Here is a 12,456-nt window from a genome sequence, read left to right as displayed (position 1 = left end):
GGAGAAGTCGCCTTGACCATCGCAACTAGATGCCCCCAAAGCGAGCCCCGAAAGAAGTTGAGACATATAAGGAGAAAGCTTCAATGACAGAGTCGAAGAAAAAGGACACCACGATAGAGGTGGAGCCCGAAGCTCTCGCCCACACCTAGGAGGGGGCGACCGGCGGCCACGCCGCTCAACCCCTCAACACAGTGGTTAAGGAATTTGGCCTCGAAGAGGCCCACAACGCCACCGCCCCGGATGAAGAAGTTTGGCGCTCCAAAAGTCTTGTAGGTCACTCTCGGCCACACCAACTTCACCACCAACACCAAGATTGCCCCGGGCACAGGAGCCGAAGGACGCCTCATGATGGAGAGCTCCGCCCCTGCTACACGGGCGGCACAAGACCCTCGCTCCCTCATCCCACTTTGTGATCCCTCTTCAACACTCGGGATGTCAAGATCAACGACATTCAAGCTTTGGTTGACCCGCTCCAAACCGCTGTCGCCGGTCTCAGTCAGGACATTCGCGACCAACTCATGATTCTGGCATATGGATAGCAAGTTTTCACGCACCCTTGTCCATGACTAGTTCTTTGATGATATTTCTTTACAGACTTCTGTTAAGTTCGGTCTACCCCGACCCCTCTTGACATTATCAGCACGCTTTAGCGACGGCTATGCACTGGAGCTTCTGAAATAAATATCAAAAATAAAGATTATCGTCCCAAATACAAGTGTGAGTCAAAGATGGAGCATTCCCCTAGCAAGCTCATGTGCCACTTTATAGGCCTCCGTTTTACAATGTTCAAGAAGAACATTATCGAACCCAGAAAGAAGAACATTACAATCGGCATAAACTGTATCCGCTGACGTAGCCAAGAAGCCTCCATCATTCATGGTTTGCGGACAGTCAGTTTGTATTGTGAAGGAATTTATCCCTATGTTGTGCTAACATGAAAGATTCCTTAGTGCAAAAGCTTCGTGGCATAGCCGCATCAATAACACGAGGAAGATGATGTCTCGAAAAAAAAAACACGAGGAAGATGACGCTGGTGGCGATCCCCTTCCATGACTCCTTCCGGACATCCTTGGGTTTGGGCGCTCCTTTGTCGCACATCTCCTGGGTGGTTCCCTTCCAGGGGTGTTGCAAAGAGGTGGTGTTCCTGCATACGGTGGATGCGGCCAGATCTATGAGTTCCATCTCTAGCCTACCCCAAATTGTTTGGGACAAAAGGCTTTGTTGTTATTGTTGTAATCCCCCTAGCTCTATTTTCGAGTCTTGTGAACAATGAAATTATGTTATCAAATCATTAAAGCTCGTCATGATAGCTTTCTCTAAAAAAAAGCTCTCTGACCGCAGGCTGGAGCCCTGCCCAAGAACCGGCCAAGCCAAGGATACATGCCAGTTGCTACTGAACACTGCTACCACTGCTCCGCACTGAGAGCATGGTCAATGTGCTCATATTCCGGTGCCAAGCTAAGCTAGCATCATTGTAGGAGGGTGGCTAAACCTAAACGATCGTAGGAAAGAATTTTAAACTTGATCTAGCCATGTCCAAACGAGAAGCTGTAGGAATCGGAGTGAGCACATTGCTTGAAAACAAACGGAGGACCAAAGCTTCAAGCTGCCCACCATAAAATACACGCCAACGAATGACGCCACAGGTTTGGGGATGGCAAGCCAAAAGTCAGTAGAGCTTGAATACCCAAAGGACTTATTGTTTGTGATGTAAATGGTAATATACATGATGATGGAACAAATATTATGCACAAGCAATGCTTACGAGCTGGAAATACATGGATGGTAATTATCCTTTCTGCCGACGAATACTAAAGCTCCATACAGGGTGCAAACAAGGTCATATCAACATGCTCCTGCAAAAAGATGTTCTAGGCGTGCTTAGAGAAATCCAAGGTGGTCGGTCAAAAGCGTCGCTTCTTTTTGCTGCTCACCTTTAGCCAATGACATGGCTGCCATAATCTTGATTGAATTTCTCATATCTATGTGCATGGAGATGAGCAGACGGCCGTGTATTCCTCAAGGCAAGTTCGATATCTTCTGCCGCTATTGGGCCAACTTCAGGCAACTCTGTAACATTTTAAACCCCAAAAGGCGGTAAATATCACTTGGCTTTTTCAATGGAGTGGTAAGATCAATTTCATTTCATCAACTTGCTGACCATTATTTTTTATTATGTTAAGGGTGGCCATTTGTTCTCGTGCACACACAGTAGAGTTACAGAAAAGGTAGACAATCACTTGTGAAGGATAGAGCACATACCATCCTCTGGCATTTCTTCTTGTCTGCCTTCTAGAACTGCCATTAACCGTCTAAGTGGTTGCATTGCTGCCTCCTTACAGACAAGGCGTATATCAGAGCCGGAATATCCTTCGGTGTTCTCCACAAGAACATCATATGGAATCTCCATTGTATCTGGAGTCGATGGAAGGAACTCTTCAAACATAGCATGCCTAGCTTCTGCCTCTGGTAAGGGCACAAGAATCTGATTGGACAAGTTAAGCGAAAAATAGTTTTCTTCAGGTACAGAAATCAAGTGGTCCTGCAGACAAATACTGGCATTCCAATAAGATCAAACACTCATTTCCAGATATACAGGTTGAATTGCCTAGTGTTTTATTTTAAAAAGGTACTACTACCTCTCAGTGAGAAGCATGGGGATTTTATGGCATATGTAAAACATAAACTGCCTTAAAAAGTTCATTTAAAAGATAAATTCATTGTTGCCAACTGAAACTGGTGGCATCCATAACAGCAGAAACTGGGCTCTCAGAGCTTATATGCACAATTGCACTCAGAATTACTATTTTCAGGAAAGGATACACGTTTTTCCAATCGGCGTAACATTGCTGCGTCTAGTTCCCAAGGTAAATTTGTGGCCGCCAGAACAAAAACAAGCTCATCTGTCTTAGTCAATCCATCCATCTGCAGTGAAATGTTATGAAACAACCAAAAATGATGAGTCAAAACAGCCCATTATTGAAATTCATCACGAAATTAAGGAAATGAAAGATTATTCAACATGTCAACATTACGAAATTTCCATGTTCTGACTGCCTTTCATCAGTCTCATGTATGCAAGCTACGAGAGTCTAAAGGCTTGTTCTCCACTTAATTTTCTTCCATAAAGCAATGTTCACTCTTTTTGCGATTGAGAAACTAATATTAAGTGAGCATTGACGCATTTTATAATAATTCATGCTTTTCAAGTCTCCAGGAAGAATACCTGTATTAATAGTTCAGTCTTCAATCGCCGACTGGCTTCATGTTCACTACGAGCTTCACCACGTTGGCTAATGATAGCATCAATCTCATCAAGGAAAATGGTAGATGGTGCATGATGCCTTGCAAGCTCAAATAAGACTTTTACTAGTTTCTCCGAGTCACCTGTAGCATACTAACTATTAGAATAAGCAAAACTATCGTTGCACAACAATGATGTTACATTGGAGGTTATAGGTTCAATCTAGAGGCAGATAAGACTTCCAACAGGCTAGTAGACAGAAGTATTCAATTGCAAATATCTTTTCTTCCATGTTGACAGATTAAGGTGAAGTTCAAAACGGCATTCCATGTTGATGTCCGAAAGCGAAAATTCCACAAAGATCGGTTTGGTGCAAGCAGGGAGCCAGCAGAAAAATATTACTAAGCAAGACCTGCAAATAATGCATGGCGCAAAGAGGGCAAAGTTGGGTAACAGAAGATGGATTGCAAGGGTGCAGACGAGCACCTGTGGTGCAAACAGGGTACCAGTGTTAAAAAATGTACATGGAAGAGCTACAAGTACTGCATGATGCAACAGAAGGGCATCGATGTGTAGCAAAAGGTGTCCAAGGGTGCAATGGCTCAATCTTTACTTAATGGTTTTTTAGTTACATAATGCAAATTTTAGTTGTAAGAATGTTATTTCAAAACATAGACAGTATGGGTCTTCTTTTTCATTTATTAAATCACAAACAAAATACTGTTCAAATGTATCACAAATCATGTGTGGTTAAGAAAATATGGTAATTAGGAGCACTGTAATAATCAAAATTATTCCCACATCCTACATTGCACCGACGCGTCACAAAGCTAATAAGAAAGAGCGCTGCCAAAAACTGGGCAGGCCCACAAGAAGTCCAGGGAGTTTGCGCCTTTCGGGGTTGGCAGCACCAGTTTTTGCAAGCAGAGAAAATTTTGGAACCAAGCAAATGATAGCTATTTTTTGTTCGCACTTGGTAACCGCAATTTGGTATGATTCAGATGGGCAACAAACCAAAGCACCTTAATATCATGGTGCTGTAAAGAACATGTGTTAAACTTTCATGGGTCTTGCAAGGATAAATGCAACGAGTTGTGCCAATCTGCAAATAGTTAGTTTTGATAGAACAGGTTTGGAGTTCCCAAATACAACAGCATGCATCTAATACTAATTTGTAGCAACAATATACAGCATTAAAAAAAGCTCATAGGAACTCATAAAGACGCATACCACATATATTAAATGGTCACACTTAAATGGTATGGCAGTAAAGCATGACCCCAGTAAAAAAATGATAACAGCAATAACAGAAAAGCAATGCAACTGTACATTACAAGAGGGGGGAAACATACCACGCCATTTGCTGACAATTGATGAGGCTGAAATGTTGAAAAAAGTTGTTTTGCACTCGGTAGCCACAGCTTTTGCCAGCATTGTCTGAAATTAAACATACGAGGGCAGTTATAACACAACTGTTGTACTAGATGACGGTCAGCAATTTTAGTTTATGCATAGCATGGCAGTTAATATATGGAATTTCGGTAATAATACAGCTGAAATGAAAAGATACAACAGAGACTGTTCCAAATATCGGTCAGTTAACTGACGAATGCCGATATGGTCAGCTAACTTCTATTCGAACCCCTCCCGATACGGGAACGTGCTATTAGAGCCATTAACTGGTAGGTCCAGTTAATTTGTCTGACAAGCCGATTTATCAGCTGTCAGGCCGAATTATCGGCTGGACCAATTAACTGCTAGTTATTTTTTAGCCCAAAACTGGCATGTTCCCTCCCTACTTATCTATGTGCAGGTTTATGGCCTTCCAGGTCAGCTGCAACATCATCAGAACATCAAGGCACAATTTTCCTTATTGCTATGTAGCCTAGGATTGCATATTTAGACACTTGGTAAATTGCATGTTGGCTATATATAGCCTAGGATATATAGATATGGCCCTAGTTAACCTCCCAAGAAATGGGTCACTGATAAATTAAGTTAAATGGCCGATTTGCCAATTAATCCCTACTCAGCATCCAAACGATATGGTACCAGTTACCGATATCCTGAACATTACAGACAGAAGCTGGTGTAGAAACAATTGTGAATAATTACAGGCATCTTTATTTATCTCAATCATTCATTGACACAATAGCAATGTTGAGACGGTAGCTGAGCAGATCAACCACAACTACTATGGGTATTTAGTTTAGGTGCAAAATAGTTCAACTCTGTAATATCTTTGCTGAGCAAATAATTGAATAAATCCCAATATGGCATATAAAATGATAATTGAAGGTATGTTTATGCAAAACAATTGTTTTTAATCATATTGTTTAAGATATTTAGAGAAACTATTCCACAACTTAACCCCGTGAGGAAGTGCTAACAATATTGTTAACATGGGGGCATAGCTTCACCAGAAAAACAGGAAAAATGTAAAAGAAAATAAGCTAAGGTTTTCATAAGTGCAAACCTTTCCTGTTCCTGGTGGACCAAATAGCAATATACCTTTCCAGGGTGATAACAGACCTGTGAAGTACCTAAAATCTGACTCTGATTAGGAAACAAAGGAGAAAATATTCCACAGAACCACTAGCAAAACATTGCCTAATTGATACAAATTCAGCATCTATCATAATTCAAAACCACTAAGTTTCTTAACCATTTAGGTACAAAAAAAAGCCAGTGTCCTTCACTGACAAATTAATTATTTTCCCAAGCAACCAGGTACTCAGATGACAATCAGTTCAACAAAGATGAACAAAGGTTCTAAATTAGCACATGCGTTATTATTTTTCAGTTATCTCAGATTGGCTATAAAGACATTGGCCTTAAAGCACGTTGGAAGTTTCTAGTAGGTATTTGGAAGGCTTAAAGTAAACAGTATTTGAAATGGCATCGTGAACATGTTAACATTAAGTTGAACTTAATTGACATGCCAACATGTCAAGTTTGAATCATAAATTTGATTCAACAAACTTAATTTGATTCAACAAACTGTTTGAGACATGCATGTCATAGGTATATACTCTATACAACTGTGTAGCACATTTTAAGCGACAAAGTAGGAAAAAGAAGTGTCCAACTTGTGTATATCATTTCAGGGAGCAAACAAACCCACTTGGGATACTTTATAGGCATGACAACTGCCTCCTTAAGAAGTCGCTTCGCAGTTTCCAAACCTTTAATGCTTTCCCATTTGACATCTGGACTCCCACGAATGATATCCCTGTAGGAATTAGCACATTTCACCAAGAAGTTATGGTGTCAAGGTCTGAAATACACGATAATGCCAAGATGGTACAAACATAAGATAGCTAAATGTTTGGTTAGACTGTCACCTCAACAATGTCTCGGCTAAGTTGCGTGTTTCTGCAGATTCAAAAGAAGGAAGCAGGGATTTCTGCCTGCAAAAAGTCGCACATCTGGTTATCACAGTTCACAAGATAAATGTTTGCATGACAAGTGAAAGAGAGGCATGCGCTCTGGCGGTTTTATTCATGGACCGAACAGTATAGCAAAATACTTTAAAATTAACAGTTGAGTCCAGAAATTAACAGGTAGAAACTTCTATTCGCAGGTCGCTAACTTCCACTGACCTTCAGCCATTTCAATATAATTTTTATCCATTAAAAGCATAACTATAAACAAAAAAAAATGTATCCACCATTTCATGAGTTGTTGTTTAGTAGCAAGCATATAATTACTTACGGCACAAGCTACACAAATAATAATCTAACACCAGTTGGCATGCCTGGATTTGAGCAAGACAGACACAGCTGGGCAGTTGGATGAAGAAGCCATTCCTATATTTGGTCAACTCAATTGAAGTGCGTGATTTGACACCTATATGAGCTAAGATCGAATCAGAAGTGAAGCGGATGGCAAAGCTTGGTACAGCCTCGATTAAATTGTACCATACGGAGAGATTACTAATGTTAGAACATCCCAGAATTAGCTTATCTCTGCACTTTACAGATTAGCTAAATTTAGATTAAACAAACGTTGGCAAGTAAACTAGCTGAAGTACAAGCAACGAGTCTTACGGTGGCCCGGCATCCATTGCCCCATTGCGCAACTCGACATTTCTATCCTGCAACAGAGAATCAGAGAGAAACTGTATAAGTCACCAAAGTAGTAGTAACATGGAAGCATTCTGCGAGAAGACCGAACTGAATTACCATCCGCTGGAACTGCTCGAAGACGGACAGGTCGGCGCCGCCGTTGGCGTGGCCGTGAGCGGTGTCGGCGGAGCCCGATCCGGGCGGCGCGTTGTCGTCGTCGTCGCCGTCGCCCTTGGGCTGGCGGCAGATGCCGAGGCCCGCGTCGTAGTAGCGCTCGAAGTCCTGCGCGGAGGCCACGCCATAGCGAATTGGGAACGACGAGATCTCAGCACGGGAGAGCATGAAAGGGGGGGGAGGAGAAATAGCATAGGCCAGCGAGTCACCTGGAAGGACCAGCGGGTGACGGAGGGCTCGTCGCCGGCATCCATGGCGTCCGGCGGGCCGGGTCGCCGAGGCGGCGGTGCGCGGCCGGTCCCCCACGCACGGACGACGCGGCAGCTCCCGAAGTAGCTGAGGCGATGCGTTAGCGTTGGCGTTGGCGTTGTGTTGAATAAACAAACAGGAGCACGGAAACACTGGAGCGGGCAGGCGAGCGAACCTGCGCTCCTGGTTTTTCACCCCAACCGTCGGGCAGACGCTCCAGGGAGGAGAGGAGACTTATGACGGGTTTTACCGGCGTCCCGCGGCTTGACTGACGGTGGGTGCCCCCAGGGTATCTGTACTAGACTGTAGCATATACTGTGACTTTCTATCTGCCGTAATTTATTTGGCGAACGTTGGCTTGGAAGAGGGTGGCAAAGCCAACGTTTTTTTATGGCAAGTTTACGTGGTGAAAGATGGGAAATCCTTCCTTTATCGCAGAAATCATTTTCTTCTTTTTCATTCAGAAGTTGCCATGCGTTTCTGAAGGAATTGTCACCCTCCCATAACGTAAATTACCAGCCAAAACGTTCACTATTGTCACCCCTTTCGCAAGATAAGAGGGTCCTTTATTTAACCTGCACGGTACACTGCATGCTAGTCCTGTGTGCTGATGTGTGTCGCCCTGCGTGAGACGGCGTAGTGCTGCTGTCTAGCCATAAATATAGGCCGTATTCCGTGGAAACTGACAGCAAATGAAGCCGTCTGTGACAGGGCAGTACGTCGCCGCGCACATCAGCCTTCTCGTGGGTGGAAACATTTCTTCCGTCGACGGACAAGCAGGTTTTGTTGCAACCTGTCGGCTGTCGCCGTAGCACGAGCTGTGGCTTTCTGTTTCTGGTGTGCGCTGACGGGCAACGCGCTGCCACACTCGAGCAGCAGGGCTCGGTTGTTGTATTGGCTCCTGTACTGGCAGTAAACAAGATTGGTCCGGCTAAACCATCCGATATTTGGCTGTGTTTGAGCCGTCGAGGCAAGCAATTCAACGCGTCACTGCTAGCTAAAAAAAACAGGGCAGGGACTGAGAAAATATTTGGGCGTATCAGATGCAACCTTGAGTATTCAAACTCCCAAACTACAAGAGCAAGAACAAATTAACAAGTCAGCTTCAATTTCAACAATGTGGACACTTGTTAACTTCTCCTACACAAGGGTAATGTGGTGGAGGAGCATAGAAAGTTCTATCAGATACAGATCAGTCAGAAGGTGCCCCAGGGCGAAGGGAACCAACCAACGCGGGTGTACAACCAACCAAATAGCTCGAGCACTAGTCATTCAGATACTCCCTTCCAGCGCAAACATCTCCAGTTTGTTCTTACCAACAAAATGGCACTTGATTGCTGGCTAAAGTATGATGGGTTATTACATCAAGAGCGGCATGGGGTTGTCATGCACCACTGGCATACAGACGAGTCCACTCCTTCGCTGCAAACGCCAGAACAGAACTTAGTTAAGATATTATGGCCCAAGGGCAAATGGGACAACATTTTCACACTTGTTACCTGTTTCAACAGCTTCTGCCTCATTGGACTTCCAGTGCTTAGCAATGTTTTCAGAGAGAGGGTCATCTGGATTTGGTGCACTTAGGAGTGCCTGGATACTGAAACCAGAAAAATGTCACAGGGCGGCAATGTGCAGCATTAAATATAAAAATAACAGCAATTCTCGAGAATCAGATACTGTGCCGGAAACTGAGACAGGGTGATCTATTTAATGCTACAAACAGGTTATTCGGTAAATTAAGCTCAAGATAAATACTTTTTTTTGGAGAAACATAGCAAAGGAAACAGCTCAGAAAAAGAGGTTATGAAATGCTAGCTTACAGAGACCCAGAATGAGAGAGAGAGAGAGAGAGGACCTCAAAAGAACTGTTCGAATCTGAAGAGCCGGACTCCATTTATCCTTGAGAATGTCAAGGCATATCCTACCAAGCTACAAAGGTAAATCCGTTAAGGAATAACCATTTCTGGAGAAAGTAACATAACACTGAAAACATGCCTGCTTACCTTGTCAATGTTGGGATGGTATATTTTGGTCAGAAACCTAACCTGCGCTATCAACAAGCAAAGTATAAATGTTCGCCAAGATTATAAGCATTAGAAATGCTATGTAGCAGCGCGCAGTTTTATAGAGACCAAAGGAAGGGCGAGACTGTACTCCAGTAGCAATTGCTTGACTTAAGTGCTACTTATTCATCCTTCTATAAAAAATCACATAGTAAAGTCAAGGAAATACAAAATCAGAATAGGCAACCTATAGAACCACGACAACTATACTAGACTAATATATAGAAATAATCTTTGACATAAACCTTCAAAAAGAATCTGAGTGCAAGTGAAAATTTCTCTGAGCTTTCTGCTAACCCAATTAGCTGTCCTGACGGGTTAATCATTAGGCATTTAGGCTGTACATGTTCCACACTCCATCATTTCTATGTCCAATCAAGCAGCTAAAGTTGTCTAGACAGGGAAATGAGAGCGATACAATAATATACTACCACAACAGGACATATGAAAGCATAGTGAATGTCAACAGTAACACAACAAATGTGCACAAACAATTAGGCATGAGGCTTCAAACAACTTGCACGCAAATCAAGCTATCAAACACTTTTTTGATTATCCAAAGCTGGAAACCCCACCGAAGTAATCTAAATGCGGTTGACCAGCCCTTGAACATAAGTACTTAACTTCGCAAAAGAAAGTCGAAACCATATTAGCCAAAGAAGAAATCAGCCATATTAGCCAAAGAGGAAGTCACACTCTACAATTCTGAATACAACATAATTATGTAAAGTGTAGATAACATTAACCAAATCTCATCTACAGATTATTACCTTTGGGGCAGCCATCGGATACTCCTCGGGTAAAAAGAGTTCCAGCTTAAAAACTCCCCCTGCCCAATAGATAAGCAAAGGGGAACAATGTAAGAAAGCCGGTCAGCCATAAAATAGAATGCTAACACTTCAACATAAAACATTCCTTTCATAACAGATATATCATGCAGAAGATAAGCTATTAAGGTAATCCATATAAACAAACACAACCAAGATTGGTAATTAGAATATTCGACTATAGTTCACTTCCATAATTGGAAACAAGTTCATTAGGCTAAATTAGTGATTCTCCATAATTAAAAGATGAGAGACGTTTTTTCCTATGGCATGCCGGTGGCTCGAATAACACCAAAGGGCTTAAGCAAGCAAATATGTTAACAGTTTAACACTATGCATAATATGTGGCATCCATATCAATACAATGTTAACCATGGAAATAAGTGTGCCATTACAAATAAGCTTGGAGCAAGTAGCAAAAATCTATCCATTACTGATGTACATACTAAAGAGAGAACGTAAAACCCATCAAACATGATAACTGCCATGAAGAGGAATAAACTAAAACTTACACGGCCACATCACCAGACTGATCAAACAGCACAACCTACACCATCCATAATTCCAACACAGCCATTTTAGAACCATTTCTAACAAACGGTTTTGAACAGAGTCATCTCGATTCGCTAATTGCTACTCCCTCCGATTCACAAATATAAGATGTTTTGGATATTTCAATGTAGAGTACACACGGACTGAAGTGAGTGAACAAACACACTAAAAGGTGTCTATACACATCCGATTCAGAGAAAAAGTTAGAACATCTTATATTTGTGAACGGGCGTAGTACCTTCCAAGCCCCACAGTTATCACATCATATCACAAACAACATCACTATCGTGTATTAAAAGGAAGAACAAAACCTTCGTAGGGCGACTGCGCCGGACCAAGGATCATGACGTTGAAGTAGCGCATGTTCTCCTCCGAGGGCGAAGCGCTGATCCCCGGTGCTGCACAAACAAAACCATTCAAAGAGCGGAAATCGCACCCAGAAATGAAACACCTCGCCATTATCCACCCGAAACCGCAGATTGACAAGCACCCGCACCTGGCTCGCTGAGGAGTCTCTGCGTCTCCTGCGGTAGATCCAACCACGCGGAAACCCCAAAAAGTTAGACACGGGAAAAGAAAAGACGAGTCGGATCGGAGGAGTGGAGAGATCTGTGCTCGGATGATCAGATCGGAAGCTCACCTTGATGATTCGTCGCGGAAGGTTGCTGTTGGCCATCGGATCGAGCCGGGGCGGGAGCTTGCTCCTCTCCGATGAGTGCGGCGCCGGTGTGTCGTGCGGAGGAGGCGTCAGTGGGGATGGGGGAACACGGGGGAGGCGGTGCGGGTGGATGCTCGCTATTATACGCACGGACGCGGCTTTGCTAATGTGGAGCTTACACGTCCGTTTGCTTTTTTTTTCGTTGCTTTATTCCATTCCACGGTGCTCAAGTTTTATCCCGGTGAGTCAGACCTGGCCAACGGGCCGGCCCGGCCGACCCACCCGTAAAAGGGCCTGGCACGAATGTGCCTTGTCTTATGGCCCAGGCACCACACATGAACTAAACGGGCTGCCTCGGTATTTTGCCATTTATATATTTTGCCATTTTTTGACCTTTTGGGATGTTCAAAAAGAAAAAGAAAAGGAAAAAGAAAATTGTCATGCCGGCACGTGGGTCTCACCTCGCGGGTCAAGGAACCGCCTGCTTAGCCGCATGTCGGGCCAGGTACGACATGGGTCAAGAACGCGTGCTCCCTTCCTGACCCGAAGCATAGGCTCGTTGCCCGGTGCTCGGCGTCGGTCAGGCGGCTCCAGGCTTGACCAGTGCTAAACGTCGGTATTT

At 43.4% G+C, this 12,456-nt stretch overlaps 2 protein-coding genes across 2 annotated transcripts; both read right to left on the bottom strand.

The window, feature by feature from the left end:
• Positions 1-1,679: 1,679 nt before the first annotated feature.
• On the bottom strand, positions 1,680-7,954 carry LOC123061914 (katanin p60 ATPase-containing subunit A-like 2). The gene is made up of 12 exons (XM_044485198.1): positions 7,695-7,954; positions 7,429-7,593; positions 7,294-7,340; positions 6,589-6,654; positions 6,369-6,476; positions 5,721-5,787; positions 4,597-4,681; positions 3,227-3,387; positions 2,824-2,925; positions 2,263-2,485; positions 1,935-2,070; positions 1,680-1,856 (listed from the first exon to the last, which is right to left on the bottom strand). Exons 1-11 carry the CDS (start codon positions 7,737-7,739, stop codon positions 1,937-1,939), a joined length of 1,203 nt encoding a protein of 400 aa, XP_044341133.1. The 5' UTR covers positions 7,740-7,954; the 3' UTR covers positions 1,680-1,856; positions 1,935-1,936.
• Positions 7,955-8,753: 799 nt separating this feature from the next.
• On the bottom strand, positions 8,754-12,020 carry LOC123061913 (ubiquitin-conjugating enzyme E2 36). The gene is made up of 8 exons (XM_044485197.1): positions 11,817-12,020; positions 11,673-11,700; positions 11,488-11,574; positions 10,568-10,626; positions 9,738-9,779; positions 9,590-9,663; positions 9,234-9,331; positions 8,754-9,156 (listed from the first exon to the last, which is right to left on the bottom strand). The coding sequence occupies exons 1-8, from the start codon at positions 11,850-11,852 to the stop codon at positions 9,119-9,121; spliced, it is 462 nt and encodes a 153-aa protein (XP_044341132.1). The 5' UTR covers positions 11,853-12,020; the 3' UTR covers positions 8,754-9,118.
• Between the last annotated feature and the right edge of the window lie 436 nt (positions 12,021-12,456).

Source organism: Triticum aestivum, chromosome 3A, assembly GCF_018294505.1.
Source record: "Triticum aestivum cultivar Chinese Spring chromosome 3A, IWGSC CS RefSeq v2.1, whole genome shotgun sequence".
NCBI classification, from domain to species: Eukaryota; Viridiplantae; Streptophyta; class Magnoliopsida; order Poales; family Poaceae; genus Triticum; species Triticum aestivum.
Note: the sequence above shows the minus strand (reverse complement) of the source record. Positions and strands in the feature narration are given on the sequence as shown.